Source organism: Olea europaea, unplaced genomic scaffold, assembly GCF_002742605.1.
Source record: "Olea europaea var. sylvestris unplaced genomic scaffold, O_europaea_v1 scaffold1326, whole genome shotgun sequence".
Taxonomy (NCBI): domain Eukaryota; kingdom Viridiplantae; phylum Streptophyta; class Magnoliopsida; order Lamiales; family Oleaceae; genus Olea; species Olea europaea.
Window position 1 is genome coordinate 37337 of NW_019230739.1, and position 18060 is coordinate 55396.

At 34.9% G+C, this 18060-nt stretch overlaps 2 protein-coding genes across 8 annotated transcripts; both read left to right on the forward strand.

The window, feature by feature from the left end:
- Window positions 1-30: 30 nt before the first annotated feature.
- On the forward strand, window positions 31-1578 carry LOC111375004 (leucine-rich repeat extensin-like protein 6). The gene has a single exon (XM_022997792.1). It carries the CDS (start codon window positions 157-159, stop codon window positions 1318-1320), a length of 1164 nt encoding a protein of 387 aa, XP_022853560.1. The 5' UTR covers window positions 31-156; the 3' UTR covers window positions 1321-1578.
- A 1761-nt stretch (window positions 1579-3339) lies between these two features.
- Window positions 3340-8379, forward strand: LOC111375005. 7 transcript variants are annotated; one of them, XR_002699238.1, is made up of 6 exons: window positions 3370-3593; window positions 6216-6272; window positions 6901-6993; window positions 7079-7186; window positions 7271-7527; window positions 8087-8379. XR_002699238.1 is itself a non-coding variant. In XM_022997793.1 (5 exons), exons 3-5 carry the CDS (start codon window positions 6925-6927, stop codon window positions 7409-7411), a joined length of 318 nt encoding a protein of 105 aa, XP_022853561.1. In that variant the 5' UTR covers window positions 3374-3593; window positions 6216-6272; window positions 6901-6924; the 3' UTR covers window positions 7412-7821. The 7 variants fall into 7 exon arrangements, 5 of the variants coding, with proteins under 5 accessions (XP_022853565.1, XP_022853561.1, XP_022853562.1 ...); XR_002699239.1 differs by lacking the exon at window positions 8087-8379 and adding an exon at window positions 7625-7821; XM_022997793.1 differs by lacking the exon at window positions 8087-8379 and having other exon boundaries at window positions 3374-3593; window positions 7271-7821.
- The last annotated feature ends 9681 nt before the right edge of the window (window positions 8380-18060 follow it).

Sequence of the window (18060 nt, forward strand, 5' to 3'; positions counted from 1 at the left end):
TAATCAGACTATAAAGTTAAGTTGTGATTTTTATTCCTTGCATCCATCAGGAGCTACCCAATTTGCTTTGTATTAATTTACAACACACATCCAGTAGGCTGCAAACTTAATCATACCTTGTTATAAACAATCAACCTTAAAGGTGTAGATTTCAACATGAATATCAATTCATTTCTTTGGGGATTATTATCCTTCTTTTTCTTGTTCCCAAAACCCTCTTTTCAAGAATCATATAACCTTTCACCAGTCCCAAACGCTAGGCTGCAAAATGCCTTTATAGCCCTCCAAGCATGGAAACATGCCATCACAGATGACCCTAAAGGCTTCACTTCAAACTGGAATGGCCTTGTGGTTTGTAACTACACTGGAGTTTACTGTGCGCAGGCTCCGGACGACCCTTATATCATCACTGTGGCCGGAATTGACCTAAACCATGCTGGCATATCTGGTTCATTGCCTGAAGAATTAGGCCTCCTTGCTGACCTTGCTCTCTTCCATATAAACTCAAACAAGTTCTGTGGAACACTTCCGGCTAGTTTTCGTTATCTTCGCCTTCTCTATGAGCTTGATGTAAGCAATAATCTGTTTTCTGGTGAATTCCCTTCTGTTGTTCTTTGCCTTTCTTCACTTAAATTCCTCGATATTCGATTCAATAAGTTCAAGGGAAAGATCCCTTCAGCACTTTTCGACTTGAAACTCGACGTCTTGTTCATAAACAACAACAATTTCCAATCCACATTCCCAAAAAATTTTGGCAACTCGACCGTCTCAGTCTTTGTCCTGGCAAATAACAATCTGCAGGGGTGTTTGCCTTCAAGTATAGGCAAAATGGCCAAAACCCTGAACGAAATTATTCTCATTAACACTGGATTAACTGCTTGTTTACCAGAAGAAATCGGATTGTTGACAGGGGTGACAGTTTTTGATGTTAGTTATAATAATCTTGTTGGGACACTACCAAAATCTATGGGGAATATGAAGAGTATTGAGCAGCTAAATGTTGCACATAACAAACTTTCGGGTGAAATTCCAGACAGTATTTGCTCCTTGCCGAGGTTGGAGAATTTCACATACTCATATAATTACTTCTGTAGTGAAGCAAATTCATGTCTGAATTTGAAAGATAAAGATGACAGGAAGAACTGTATACCCCATAGGCCTAAACAGCGCTCAGCAGAGGAATGTAAGGCCTTTTATACTCATCCTGTGGGCTGTAGTGCTTTTGGTTGTTTACCACCACCTCCACCGCTGACTCGGCTGCCGCCACCACCACCCCGGTCATCTCCTCCACCACCACATCATTATTATCACCATCCATGATCAAGTCATAAATGCCTCTTTCTTCATTTGTTTTAGTTTCTTGACTTCTCTTTGCTTTTTCTTTTCTTTAATATTCTGCTTATTTCATTGTCATAACTCACAAGAAAGGGTAAAATCATATAACAAAAACGATAACACAAATATAAAACTGATAACACTTTTACCTAATTGTGGTGTATATCTCTGTAATTTTTATACATTTATGTAATGTATTTCATTGTGTTGGCAATAATACTTTGGGCTCAAGGTTTTGTGTTAGTGTGGTAGCTAGTTCAAATTTGTCCTCTCTCCAGTAAAAGAAACTGAAAGAAAGAAACGAATTCAATCTTAAAAGTCAACTTACTAAAATTAATAACTCAAATTAGGAGTGTTAAGTGCGTCGAGTTGAAACAATGAGTCGAACGGTTCTTGACGTACCGGGCAGGCGCATTTCCGCCCGTGTGGAGAGCCAACTCACTTCAAGGAAGTTGGGCTTGGCTCGTCCCCTTGCTGGGGGCTAGCCAAGCCAAGTTCGCTCGCAATTTTTTTCCTTGAAAATTTTACTCTACTTTTTAAAGTATGATCAAGACATAAATTTGAAAAGAAATTATAAACGTTAAAATTACAAAGTTGTAAAGACCCTCATATTCTATTCAGGCTATAGACTGATTACAATATGTAGACATAGTTAAAACTGTACACAATGAGTATTTTCAGTACAAATTTTTCTAAAAAAATTAAATATCAACATACAATAATAAATATAGAAGTTAGTGTACCAAAAAATCCATGAATTTTATAATTAGTGAAAATCTTCAGCAAATGTACTAACCATATTATCTTTTGTTTGGTAGTACGTATCTTTTCAATCTTTCAAACACATTATAGCCTTAAACATATATTCTTTCAACAAGTTTCTTTCATCGGACAAACATAACCCTATCACTTGTGATAAGCATAGAATCCAATGATACAGATGAGACAGAAGGTGTTAATAGATCACGTACTATCAAAAATAATATCAGATGTACTCATTTGTTCGCCACTGTGCAAGTCTCTTCTTGGCTTAAAATACTATGAATGCGATAAGAAAAATATCAAGCTATTTCTACGGGAATTTCATTATATCTGCTACTAATACCACTAGGAATAAGGATAGACGATGAACTTCTGACAATAGTTGTACTTAAATAGGATCATACGTTGTCATGGAGAACGATGAAATAATAGAAGACGGGAATTGTGGATTATTAATTTTAGGGTGTTTGGCAGCATACTATGGATACAAATTGTACAAGTATTTTCTATATCACAATGTGTAATGGAAATATCAAATATTAAATGTGGAGATTATTATTATTATTATTATTATTATTTTTTACAATACTATAAGTTTATAAGAGTATCCATAACTTTAGCTAGAGGAAATAATATGGAAAGATCCTCCCAATATTTTTGAAATTTCACCTCTTTTGTAGTAATAATGACATAAAAATGAACAATCTCTATATTTACTAACAAAAAATATTATATTAATAAATTAGTAAGAATAACTGGAAAAGTAAGGTAATAAAAGCTCGTGCACGCATTTGATTGCATCGAAAAAACCCTTAAATTTATAATCTCGAAAGCAATTAACTAGTCATCAGAAGTTAATGCATAATCACAAAGGAATGAATCCGATCGTTATAAAAATTTGTAATAACACATTATTGTAACTTGAGATAAGTAGAGTTCCACACGTTACATATATCTTTGCAAACATCCTAAGTTCTCATATGCATACACTACAACAAAAGTGGTTTTTAACGGCATTGATTTACGAAGTATCATTTTACAGTGTTCGGCAGATGTGTACCGTAATTAATTAAATGCTTAAAGTATTTATGGTATACATTTAGGACACACTGTAAATAATCTAGAATTACACCTTTTTACGACGTGCATCATGAACGCCGTTATAAATTACACTTTTTATGGCGTGCATTGTGAACGCCCTTATAGACGCACGCCGTAATAGTCGGCCCAAAACAAAATAAAATTAAAACCTGCCAACCCAAGCCCAACCCTCATGAAATTAGGGAACTTATTGTCGCATATAACTCATTCCCTCTCAATCCCTTGTCCCTGTCAATCTCGCGCCGCCTCTCTCACAATATCGAGCATCGCACACCGGAGACGAATCTCCAGTCAATGGTCAGGTGGGCAATTACACCCTAAGCAAGATTACACGCTGTTTAATTGCCCAGATTTTCCCCCTCGTTTTTTATTTAGTTCTGCGACTTTAGCTTCAGGTATGTGTGCCGATTTTTTATTTTTTTTTGCTGGGTCTTATAATTATGCAGATTGAAGATGGTCGTAATCTTGTTTTTCCCTCTTTTTAATTCTAATATTTTACTGATTTGTCACCTTCTGATTGTTGAGTTTGATATTTACACTGCCAGAATCTGCACTATAGAGACACAGCAGTGTGTGGTTACTAGTTAGTTGCAAATTGAATATATATGTGGTAAGAGGGATGATAAGTTTATAGGGTTCTTGAGGTGAGGGGTATGAGAAAGAATATAGCTTTGGTTCATCCAGAAAACCACAGATTGTTTTTTTGGTCTCAGAGAAGGCGTTAATAATCTGGTGGCATATCTCTAACTCTGTTTGGCCACCTAAAAATGTCTTTGTTGAATTCCAACAATTATAGATCATCACAATGATGTTTAATTTAAGTTATACAATTCTGTTACTACTTATTTCTTGATAAGTTATATAATTATAGATCACCATAGACACTTATTTCTTGATAGTATAGCAACAGGTTACTGTAAAAAATAAAAAATAAATAAAAATTTTTGAAGGCATAATGGCTTTATGGATAAAGTCATAAAAAAGATAAAATTATCTTACATTTTTAATGTTGTTGCGAAGATTGAAAGATTTCTTCTGTTCATCATATGAGCCTTCAGCAAAATGTTCAAGCAAGAGGAGAATAGCACTAAAGTAAATACTTAAAGAGAAGATTTCTGAATTATATGCATCATTCAGTATTTACTATCCAAGAAAATCTTCAAAAATCTGAACAAAAATAGGTCACGGCTTAATGGATACGTAATGTTGTTCTTATTGGAAGAGAAGTTGAAAAACCAGAGGGTGTTTTTTAGTTTATCTGAGCATGCAATGATCTCTCTTCTTTACTTTCTCTCTTTTGCTTTTCAAGATTGTCTAATTTATAATATCCATTGCTTTATACTTTCTTTTTCCTAACTAGAAAATCTATAAAAAATCTTAGTCTGTGTGGTAATTATAGCTTTGGGTTTTGATTAGACAAAAGCCACTTTGATTATCTTAATAATCATTTCTGTTCATCTTTTCGAATAAAGAAGTTTGTATTTTAGCTAAGCAGTAATTACTAATTACTGTTTAATCTTGTAATTTAAAAAAAAAAAATGCAATCACAATGGGGACAATAACAATGACAGCCTGGGATATAGAGCTTGACCGTTACCTTCATAAATTAAGTACACTTAAGGCCTCCACTATCATGTATTGTCTCTAGGTCAAATTTTAATTAAAACTAAGAAGGGCAGAGTATGTAGTGTTGTTTGGCAGAGTGGATGTTGAGTGATGATCATCTATTTTGAAGCTAAGAATGGACACTTCACTCACGGCATTAAAAATTTGACATTAGTTTGTAATTGATATGTCACCATCCTTTGTAGCTATTGTGAAGAGCAATGAGGATGAGATACAAGTTCGAGAAAATGGGGGTTACCTTGAACATAATAGCGCTTGCAACGATAATGATAGTTGTGAACATCACATAATATATTGGTGAAACAATTGCCGCATTGAAAGTGTTAAGTGCCTGAACAAATGACATGCAAATTGGTAGAGGATAGAGAAAAACAAATGATTCAAGACAACTGAAAAATCTAGTAGTTAACAGTCAATAGAATCATCATGTAGATCAATCGCCTTAATTGTCCATCCTTAATATGGTTGCTCTTGAAATTAAAAAAAAAAAAAAAAAAAAAAAAAAAAAAAAAAAAAGATATTTTGCAAGCATCACAAACAATCATGTTATGTACACAAGTTCCTTAAATTCAATTGCCCAGGCCACATTTGATGAAAGTTCTTCTAGTGGAAATGTTTATCTCAATGCGAGTGATGGAATGTATGGAAATGAGTTTTCCTAGTGATATAATGTTGTCTGCCCTTAAAAATCATATTATAAATTTACGTCTTCCAACATAATTTCTGATTTGATTAATATCAGTCAACAAGCACTCTGTCTAATTTGATAAATTTGATGAATAGATTCTTTGCTTTTAAATCTCCCAAACAAAACTCACAAAAACTTAATTTAGCTTTGTAATTAAGAAAAGCCAAATAGGAAGATTGTTGAGAAACTATACATATCATGCATACTTTTTATTTTTATTAGATTGACTTTCTTAATTTTTTATTGATTATTAATGTTGTGTTAATGGTTGGAATAAATGAACTCGGTAAAATAGGTGTGGGTGAATGTAAGTCCCAATGACCTTGTCAGTGTATTTGTGACCTAGACCAACTCGGCAAGAATATCAATTTTTCATGTTTAGCATTATTTCCTAATTATCCTTATATATTTAAACACATTTTTATGGTAAAATTTTACATATTAATGTTTCCTGATATTTTTACACCCCACTCATTATAATTAAAGTCAATTAAGCAATTTGTGAAGTCAAAATCAACTAAGAAACTTAAGTTGAACAAATGAATGGGACATAAATTGTAAGAAAGGGTGTCATATAGGAATCTATGGATTTAATTTCTATTTTTCCGGATATAAGGACTAAATGTAATCTTGAATGAAGATTTTTATGTATTCGATAAGTTGACCATATTCTTGACCAAGTTCTCAATTAATTTCTCAACAGATTACAATAGTGTTGAAGAAGGTTCTAACTGTTCCAATTTCACCTATTTTAATTCAGGTTCAAATTTTTTTTTTTTTTTTTTTTTTTTTTTTTTTTTTTTTTTTTTTTGTAATTTCAGTTTGTGTGAAACTTTATTGTCAAAATGATTTACCTAATTGGAACCTGATTTCTATGATGTCCTAATATAATCATTTTTCATTTCATTTTTAATGTGTTTTAACAGATTATAAATTAATAGTGTTGGTATATCTTATCATGGATAAAGATTGGATACACTTATCAATGTTATCTTGTCCTCTTAAATTTAGAATATTTTGAAATATGCCCATAAATGCTTTTTAGGTGATTTATTTAGCATACTTTGTATAGAGTTTCAGAAGCATATCAACATGGTGCAAAAAAGTTTGCAAATATAGTTCAAGCCAATGCGGGAAATCCAGAAAATGTCATATACCCTTGCAAATGTTGCAAAAACCTATTCCACCACCATTTTGATATAATGTACGGACATTTGATCATTAATGGCATGGATCCTACTATACTACCTAGGTGTTTCATGGGGAAAAACCGAATGCAGCATCATTGCCTCCTCAAGATGTTTCATTACATTTTCCTAAATTGCTTACTGTATCTGCTCTATAGCCTAATAAAAGTTATGCTTACATAGTACTAATTGATGTTGTAGGAAAAGAGTGAAAGATTCAGAAAGATGAGAACAGGTCAAACCCTAATGCATACGACAAGTAGAAAGGTCTTTGCTCCTTTAGAAGCTAAAATGGTAAAAAATTTGTTAAATTCAAAGTTAAATTTGCTTGAAAAATTATGAACTACGTTATCACATACATGAAATAAGTACAATGCAGCGTGCTGAAAGTGAAGACCCAGATTCTACAATGAGAGATGATGTTTATATTCGAGGACATACACGAAAAAATGGTGAACCTATTGATAAATCAGCTGAGGAAACATTGGTAACAATATTGTTTTTAGTGATTTTTGCTCATTCAAAGTTTATATTTATATTTTTTGCTGATTAATTTACTTCGTCGTATCAGAACAAAATAAGATCATGTTTAGAGACGGTTACCTGTCCAAGCCAACAATCCCTTAAAGATGATGGTGTTGCTAGAGTACTTGGTCTAGAACATCGAGAACGAGAAGAGGTCTTGGGTTCGGTGCGACTCCTTCAAAGTTGAATGCTTTGGTGCACAATCATAACTTGCAAACTCAAGTACAAGAGTTGATAGATGAGATTAAAGAACTAAAAGCCTTGTTTCAAATAAAGAGAACGAGTGCTAAACAAGAAAATAATGTAAGTGGAAAACTAGAATTAGTGAATGTTATTCTAAATTAAATATAATTTCTATATTTCAAATAATAAATTGTACAATTGAATACGAATTTTACAGTCTAGAGACAGAAGCTTGAATGGTTCAAATAACTTTCAAAATAGGAAATGCAAGTTATTATCTTGGTTTGGGAAGCTGATGTTGTGGCAAAATGTGAAATCGCATCAACAAATCCAAGTGATTTAGTGTATCATGTACATCTCAGTAATGAATGTTGGAGAGTTTGGGTTAATGAAGTGATTGATAATGTCAGCTTATATCGTTCTAGACGTGAGATTTTTCTTCTTAAAGATGCATTAGGAAGTACAATAGCATGGCGAATTTGGTACATTGAAGTGGATTCGTTGTAATCACAACGAAGTTATGCTTAACTTCTTTTCTATTTTAATTTCACAATTCATTAGGCAAATAATGTTACAATTCAGGTCCTCCTAGCATTCCTACTTTTGTGGGTCTTAACACTTTTAACTGGCCATTGATCACCGTTGAGTGGAACTTGATAAATGACATCTGAAATTTCAGGTACAGGTAGCTTACAAATGAGTATTGCTGAAGTCTCAGCTAGATTGAGCTCCACAATGTGACATTCTTCACAGAAGCTGACTCTTATCGTAACCATGCTTTCCATGCTTGAGATATTTAGAGAAAGAACCCAATAGTTATCAATCAAGTTCTAAACTTAGAATAATTAATTAGTTTAATTTTTTCATCTAAGCTTAGAATAATTAATTAGTTTAATGTTGTTTATCATGGTAGCTTGTACTCAAAAATATTTTAATTTTCATCTTAGTTGAGTTGGAATTAGATTTGTATAATTATTATAGGTGCTAACAATCAAATAAATAAACAGATTTTTGAAAATTAAATTAACATTTACGGTGTGCAAGCACGCCGTTAAAAGGAAAAACTTTGCACGCCGTTAAAAGTAAAAAACTTGCATTTACGGCATAAACCTTGCATGCCGTTAAAAGGAAAAAAATGCATTTATGGCATGCACCTTGCACGCTGTAAAAATCATATAACTAATAACGGCATTATAAAATGGCGTACATTGCACGCCGTAAAAAGTTGACACTTATTACGGCATTGCTTGGCCGCACGCCGTAAAGTTTTTTTATGGGCACGCCGTAAAAAGTTTTTTTTGTTGTAGTAATATACTCGTAAATGCTTGTTCATTAAATGGAGAAATAGAAATTAAAGCAACAGTCTGTTTAATTTTTGCAAGTTGTGGTGCAATAAAATTAAAAATCAAATTAAGATTATGACAAATACAAACCACATGAAAAGGTTGCCATAAAAATCTATATTGAGTTGGTTAATCAGTTAGTCTATAACATTTATGTTAACACTGCTGTTATCAAAAGTGAAACTATGGACCCTATCTTCATTACAAATTCCCGTAGTATGCCATTAAAGCATTGAAAATATTTTTGCATTATACGCTTCGATGAATTTAAATGAATTATTTTTTATGCATGATCCAAAACTTATCTATGTAATGGGAGGTAGAGCAAATAATTTGTAAAAGAAATGACATTACTATAGTTTCTTAAATCATCTATAATTTGTTATTTTTCAACACAATATAAATTAATAGCTTCATTGTGTAAAGTACCTCAACTAGTCGATTTGTACATGGGTTAAAAACATGTCCAAATCCACTTCATCAGGCGCACGCTTTCTGATGTGGATAGTGACTACTTTGCATAGGCAACAAACATAACCGCATATTTCCTCTTTGTCTCTAGTTTATTAACTTAGCCCCCATTTGGCCTTCATTAAATTTCATTACATTACATTCTATTTTTTTCTCTTCTATTTTCAACCATACAATATTCCATAAAATAATACTACACATAAATCGAAATTTTTTCCTTCTTTTTCAATCACTCATTTTTCAAAAAATCATTATTTCTCCCATTTTCATTTTCCAAAAATGGGGGCCAAACAGTACTCTCAACTACATCCCATATTGTACAACTTTCCAGTTGGCTCCGTGTTTCAAGTCATCCATATAGAACACTTGAATAGCTTGTGTTGAAAAAATAAAAGGATAATCCTTGTACCAAGTTCGAGCAACATTAATTGATATAAAATTTGGTTCTTCTATTATCCTTTTCGTAATTTTATCACGATCAAACCAATCACATTGAAACAAAAATATGCTTCTGTCATGGAAATAATGTAGCTGGATGACATTAGTTATACACCATAATAATCATTGTCATCTCCTGGTACAATAATACCACTATTTTGAGTGACTCGATGTGCACCACAACTTATTGTGTGAAATCGAAGGCCATTGACAATACAAACACTATAAAATGTAATTCGTGGATCCAGTCCACATACAAGGGCATATAGCTCATTAGTGACACTCAGGTCACCCAATAAACGTCTCCTACACATCTGTACATTTCCAATGACTTAAATAAATAAAATTTTCATAGATTCAAATTATTGGATCCATTCAACTTCCTAAACAATATATTACCTCATGTTGACACCACGTTGGGAACTTACGTTCTTGTAGGTCACTTTGATCGATTTCATGAGGAATTGTTGACAAATGTTCACTATTATCATTGAAAAACTATTATTAGTCAATATTTAAATAGTTGTAATTAGGGATAAGAAAGAAGGGAATTATAGCACTCACCTTAAGTACGGTTGGAGATCTTGGCAATTATTAAGTGTGGGAAAAATCCCAAATTTCACTAGTTCGGTCGGTTTATGAAAAATGAAGAATCCAGTATTCTCGATTTCAATATCGTATGTCTTTTGTCCGGTAAGATGATATATAACAGCAAGTTACAGTTGTACAACTAATTGGATAATAACAGAATGAACAACAAATCAACTATTGAATTTACTGCAATAAATAACAGAACGGATAATTGAAATTGCGGGAAATGAAATTTCAAACCGAGGCCTGTCTTACACACAGTTTTCTTAAAACAGATTTGTCCCCTCACCGTCCATGCTTGAGGTTTAAAACGAGCATCCGTTTCCCAAGATACAACGATAAAACCAGTAGCTTCCAAGCACTGCAAAAACCACTCCGGCGAACTGAACTAGTGCCTAAACTACACCACCACCAAGACAGAAATGCAGAAAATACAGAATTCTATGCAAATGAATTTCTTGTGTATTCTAAACTTAAAAGCTTTTTGCTTTGGTGTATTGAAATGAGGAAAATGAGCCACTATTTATAGGCTAGGCTACCATTAATGGCAATGACCTTTGGAGTTTCTCATCTTTTTCGTATGTGGGACAAATTCATTTTTCCCACATAAACTCTCTTTTGAGTGATACACTTTGAGCCTCAATTTCTCATTCACCCGAGCATCATCTTTGGCAAGTAAGTATATGATTTTGATGTACTCATGGAGGAAAACACAAATCAACTTTCATCTTCCAAATTGAAAAATCGGGTCCCACTCAAAACTCGTGCCAAAGTCGGCCCATAACTCAGTTTTTTTTCCAAAAATCCCCCACATGAATTAAAATTGGGAGCAACTCATGCATGTGACACATGACGACTTGTGAATGTGACACATGAGGACTTGGTGATATAGTTCAACAGTTGAAACCTGCATAGGATAGGTAACCCCTTTGAACCTTCCCTTGTGGAAGCATATTTACTTTACTGGCTGACCAGTAGACGCGATGTCCTTGAACTGTTCTGCCGTTTATGTAAACGATGATATACTTCACACAGGATTTTTCCTAACATATTCCAGTTCTTATTATTATGTTCGTTTTGGCCATGAACATTCTCCTCGCCCCCACACAATTCCTTTAGAAGCGGCCCCACTTCTCTCACAGAGGTGATTTCTTATTACAAGTAACCTGCATTATTTTACTCAATTTTCGATGCATAAAAATCATTAAAAGCCTATTGCTTATCCTCCATCTTTATGGGCATCACTGTCGCATCACAGGAATGGACAGGAGGTAATATCCTCCACAGTGATTCTATCAAGTCTTTACAATTAGGTTGTCCCTTTGAACCTAGATCTTGGGATCTCCAGTCAACTAGATTAAGTTTTCCTTTGTATTAACTTATCCATTCAAGGGCTTAAGTCATATTCCTCTCGATGATTTCTCAACTAACTCTCTATTTAACCCTTTGGTCAGCGGATCCGCAATGTTATCCTTTGACTTTACATAATCAATAGTGATAACTCCAGTTAAGAGTAGATGCCTAATGGTATTATGTCTACGACGTATATGTCTAGACTTACCATTATACATGTTGCTCTGTGCCCTTCTAATTGCCGATTGACTATCACAATATATGCAAGTTGTTGCCACATGCTTTGATCATCTTGAAATATCCTCTAAGAAGTTGCGTAGCCACTCAGCCTCTTCACCACTGTTATATAGAGCTATAAACTCAAATTTCATAGAGGATCTGGCTATCACTGTTTGTTTAGAAGATTTCCATGATATAGCTGCACCTGCCAATGTGAACGCAAATCTACTCGTGGATTTTGAGTCTTTTATGTCGGATATCCAATTAGCATCACTATATCCTTCAATGACCACTGGATCTCTGCTATAGTGCAGTCCAAAATTACGAGTATATCTCAAGTACCCTAGTACTCTTACTATTCCTTTCCAGTGATCAGCTCCTGGATTACTCGTGTATCTACTCAGTTTGCTCATTGTGTAGGCTATGTCTAGTCTTGTACAACTCATCAAGTATATCAGACTTCCAATAATTATCGAGTATTCTACTTGAGACACACTTTCACCTTTGTTCTTAGATAGATGTTGACTCGTATCTATCGGGGTTCTAGCCATTTCAGTATCATCCTTACTGAACTTTCCTAGGATTTTGTCCACATAATGTGAGTGGCTTAGAGCAAGACCATCCGATGTTCTTGAAATTTTGATTCCAAGTATAACATCAGTTAGACCCATGTCTTTCATGTTAAATCTCGAATTTAACATGGTTTTAGTGGATTTGATCACCTTATCATTGCTGCCAACAATAAGCATGTCATCAACGTAAAGACATAAAATGATAGCCATTTTCAGTGTCTTTAACGTAAACACATTTATCACACTCGTTGATCTTAAATCCACTCTCCATCATGACATTGTCAAATTTCTCATGCCATTGTTTTGGTGCTTGTTTCAAGCTATACAATGACTTCACCAATTTACACACCTTCTTTTCCTGCCCTGGAGACGAAAATCCTTCGGGTTGTTCCATATAGATTTCTTCATCTAAATCTCCGTTCAAGAAGGCAGTCTTAACATCTATTTGATGTACTTCAAGATTTTGTAAAGCAGCAATCGCAAGTATAATTCTAATAGATGTTATTCTCGTTACTGGAGAATATGTATAAAAGTAATCAAGGTCTTCCCGTTGTCGGTAACCTTTTATTACCAACCTGGCCTTCTACTTTTCAATAGTTCCATCTGCTTTAATTTTTCGTTTGAAAATTCACTTGTAGCCTAGTGGTTGACTTCCTGGTGGAAGATCCACTAGCTCCCATGTATGATTTTGCAGGATAGAATCTATTTCACTTTTAATGGCCTCTTTCCATTAAGGTCCTTTCGAGGAGTTCACAGCCTCTTGATAGCTTCGAGGTTCACTTTCTAGCATATAGGTTAGAAAATTCGGACCATAAGATTTTTCTGTCCTTTCCCTTTTGCTACGTCTAAATTCAACCTCAACCTCCTCTTCTGGTTCTTGGTCCTGATTATGTTCAGTCATAGTCTCATACGTCCATTTAGAAGAACTTGCCTCTTCTTCGGACCTGCATGGAAACACATGTTCAAAGAACAAAGCGTTTTTCGACTCCATTATCATGTTTCTGTGTATATCTTGGATTTTAGTTTCATACACGAGAAACTGATAATCACTACTGTTATGTGCATGTCCAATGAATATGCAGTCTACAGTTTTCGGGCCTATCTTCACCTTCTTTGGTGTTGGGACAGCCACTTTAGCAAGACACCCCCACACTCGTAAGTATTTATAAGAAGACGTTCTTCCTTTCCATAACTCATAAGGGGTCTTCTTTATTTTCTTTCGGGGCACCTTATTCAAAAGGTAATTTGCTGATAATACAGCATCCCCTCACATGTTCTGAGGTAATCTAGAACTTACTAGCATCGCATTCATCATCTCCTTTAAGGTGTGTTTTTTCTTTTCAGCAACACCATTTTGTTGCGGTAAATACGGTGCGGTGGTTTCATGTATGATTCCGTATTGTGCACAGAATTCAGCAAACGGTGCTTCATACTCACCACCTCGATCGCTTCTTAGCACCTTAATTTTCTTGTTAAGTTGATTTTCAACTTCATTCTTATAGAGAACAAATTTCTCTATCGCTTCATCTTTGCTCTTTAGCAAATACACATAGCAGTATTTCGTGCTATCGTCGACAAAAGTAATGAAATATTTGTTGCCACCTCTTATTTGTACAAATTTTAATTCACATATATCACTGTGAATTAAATCAAGTGATTCTGTATTTCGTTCAATTTACTTAAAGGACGACCTAGTCAATTTTGCTATAACACAAGTCTCACACTTATGTTTGGAATCAACATGGAATGCTGGTATGCATTTCAAGTTAACTAGCCTACGTAAAGTATCATAATTAACGTGTCCTAGTCTACCATGCCACACATTGGAAGACTCAAGCAAGTAAACAGAAGTATTCACTTTATTATTCATTTTTGGTTTAACAACCATTATATTGAGTTTAAACATTCCATCGAAAACATAACCTTTTCCGACAAACATTCCACTTTTCGACAAGATGACCTTGTCTGACTCAAACAAAGCGAAAACCATGCTTATTCAAAAGCAACCCGAACACAAGGTTCTTGCTGATTTTCGGCACATACAACACGTTGTTGAGAGTCAGCTCTTTTCCCAAAGTCATCTTCAGAATCACTTTTCCTTGGCCCTTGATTTCAAAAGTTGCTGAATTTCTCATGAACAACTTCTCTCCATTTTCCACTGCTTCAAAAGCAGTAAATAACTCTTTATCAGAGCACACATGTCTCGTAGCTCTGTGTCAATCCACCATTCTTTTGGGTTAGAACCCACCATGTTCACTTCAGAAATGACTGCTGCGAGACTCATCTCCGACACATCATGTGCCATGTAGTCAATCACATTTGCTTCTTTTTTCTTCTTTGGCAATCTTCACTCCGAAGATTTGTGGCCTACTTTGTCATAGTTGAAGCACTTCCCTTGAAATTTCTTCTTAGGAATGCCCCCTTTTGGTCTCCGCTTGATCGCTTTTCCACCGGATGACCCAGCTTTGGTTTTGTAGTTCTTACTACCTTGACCATGTTCAACAATATTGGCCTTAGCCGCACCAGGATTGAACCACTTCTTTTCGAAACTCTTGTTGTCTTCTTCAATTCGAAGTCTAACAATCAGTTCTTCAACGTTCATTTCCTTTCGCTTGTGTTTCAAATAATTCTTGAAATCTTTCCACGTGGGAGGCAAATTTTCAATGATTGCAGCCACTTGGAAAGTTTAACTCAAAATCATCCATTCGATATGAATTTCGTGAAGAATCACTTGAAGTTCTTGCCCTTGACTGATTACAGTTTTGGAGTCCACCATCATATAGTCCAAGAATCGACCGACGATAAATTTCTTAGCCCCGACATCCTCAGTCTTATATTTCCTGTCCAAAGACTCCCACAACTCCTTAGCAGTTTTCATGGTGCTATATACGTTGTATAGCGAATCTGCCAAACTGTTCATGACGTAATTCCGGCATAAGAAGTCTGAGTGGTTCCAAGCATCAACAGCACTGATTGCTTGAACATCCACCTCACCCTCTTGGAGTTTTGGAGCACTTTCTGTCAAGAATCTCGCAAGATTCAAGGTGGTCAGATAGAACAACATTTTCTGCTGCCACCTCTTGAAATTCAAGCCGTTGAATTTCTCCAACTTTTTCCCATGGTTAACCGGTACATTAATCGGAACATTAGTCACATGTTGGCTCACAACACGACTTGGCACTTGAGCCACAGTCTGAGCCATAACAGAGTTAGGCCCTACAGCCATAGCTGCACCTATAGCCAAACTATGCCCTACACCCATAGTAGAACCCACAGCCTGAGTTTGGATACCTACAGCTTGGGACACATCCATATTGGAATCCATGTTGATGGAATCGGTTGCCATTTCGTCTTCTGAAAAAACCAAACAACAAATTAGTTTTCACAATATAACAAATATAAGAAACTAATCAGTTCAGAAATAATCAATATAGGAAACCAATTTTTCCTTTTTGAAAATCTGTTTTAAGCTCGTAGGGAAAATCCCAAGTTTCACCAGTTCGGTTGGTTTATGAAAAATGAGGAATCCGGTATTCTCGATTTCAATACCGTATATGTTTTTTGTCCGGTAAGATGATATATAATAGCAAGTTACAGTCATACAACTAATTGGATAATAACAGAATGGACAACAAATCAACTATTGAATTTACTGCAATAAATAACAGAACGAATAATTGAAATTGCGGGAAATGAAATTTCAAACCGAGGCCTGTGTTACACAGTTTCCTTAAAACAAATTCGCCCCCTCACCGTTCATACTTGAGGTTTAAAACGAGCGTCCGTTTCCCAAGATACAACGGTAAAACCAATAGCTTCCGAGCACCGCAGAAACCACTCCGGCGAACTGAACTAGTGCCTGAACTATACCACCACCAAGACAGCAATGCAGAAAATATAGAAACTCTATGCAAATGAATTTCTTGTGTATTCTAAACTTAAAAGCTTTTGCTTTGGTGTATTGAAATGAGGAAAATGAGCCACTATTTATAGGCTAGGCTACCATTAATGGCAATGACCTTTGGAGTTTCTCATCTTTTTCTTATGTGGGACAAATTCATTTTTCCCACATAAACTCTCTTTTTAGTGACACACTTTGAGCCTCAATAACTCAGTTTTTTTTTCAACATTAAGTACATACCAATTTGCTTTCTGAAGTAATTTATCAGGTAATGAACCAATACAACCAGCACCAATTGGTCATACATGTTGCGCGAACACAGTCAACTTATTTACTTTATCTACATTTCAACCATCATTATGTTCCGGTCTTGTAAATCTAGTCTCCATCCTGCGAAAGTACATGGATGAAAATGTAAGAGCCTCATTAATAATGTATCCCTCTGCAAATGAACCTTCTGGATGAGCTTTATTTCTCACATACATCTTCAAAGTCCGCAAATATCGTTCAATTGAATAAATCCACCGTGAAGCAACTGCTCCATCTAGTCGAGCCTCACGAGGTAAATGAATTATCAAGTGCAACATTATATCAAAGAACGCTGGTGGAAAAATTCTTTCCAACTTACACAAGATTAGTACAACCCCTTCTTCAAGTTTTTCCAAGTCTTTCACATGTAACGTCTTAGTAGTTATTTGCTCAAAGAATTCACAAAGTTCGGTCAATACATTACAAACATTTTTCTTTAAATACTTCCTTATCCCAACAGGTAATATTCATTGTAAGAGCACTAGACAATCTTGGTTTTTTAACCCATATATGCGACCATCATTGAAATCAACAAATCTAGAAATATTTGCAGCATACTCATCAGGAAGCTTAACTGAATTTAAAAATCCACAAAATATGTTCCTCGACAATGGAAGTATATTCAGCATGTGGTTTATAATACTTTTTCCCTTTCGATTGCAAGTGCAACTCAGAACGGATACCCATATCTTTCAAGTCCGTACGAGCTTGCCATGTGTCCTTTGACTTCCCCTCCACATTCATCAAAGTACCAACCACAGCCTGACAAACATTTTTTTCAATATGTAAGACATCTAAGTTGTGCCTCAACTTCAATTTAGACCAGTACTCTAATTCAAACAAAATGGATCTCTTCACCCAATTCAAGTCTTCGATACTTCTTTTTACGTTTTCCACATGCTAAGGGATTCTTACCAAATACAACATAACCCAACCTATTCAATTGACACAAGATGTCTTCTCCAGTAAATTCACTTGGTGTCTAACGTAACTTACATTTTCCATTGTAGTTTTGCTTCTACACCACGGATGACCAACAGGTAAAAATTGTCTATGTCCAGTATATCCTATCTTGCTTCACAATCTTAAGGATTATGAATCTTCATTGCATACAGGACATGCTTTGTACCCTTTCGTTCTCCAACCTAACAATGTACTAAGAGCTGAAAAATCATTAATAGTCCACATTATTGCTGCTCATAAAGTAAACATTTCCTTTATTGACACATCATATGCTTCAACATCACTCCATAACTGTTTTAAATCATCGACCAAATGTTGCAAATATACATCAATTTTTGTTCCAATTTGACCATTATGCACGTCTCCGTGATTAAAACTAATGGGTCGTCCATATCTCACTAATTGTTTGAAGTTCTTAAAATCAATTCTATTTCTAATTATTTTTCATTTCCATCACTACACAAGCAATGAAAAATATACAATAATGAGTAGC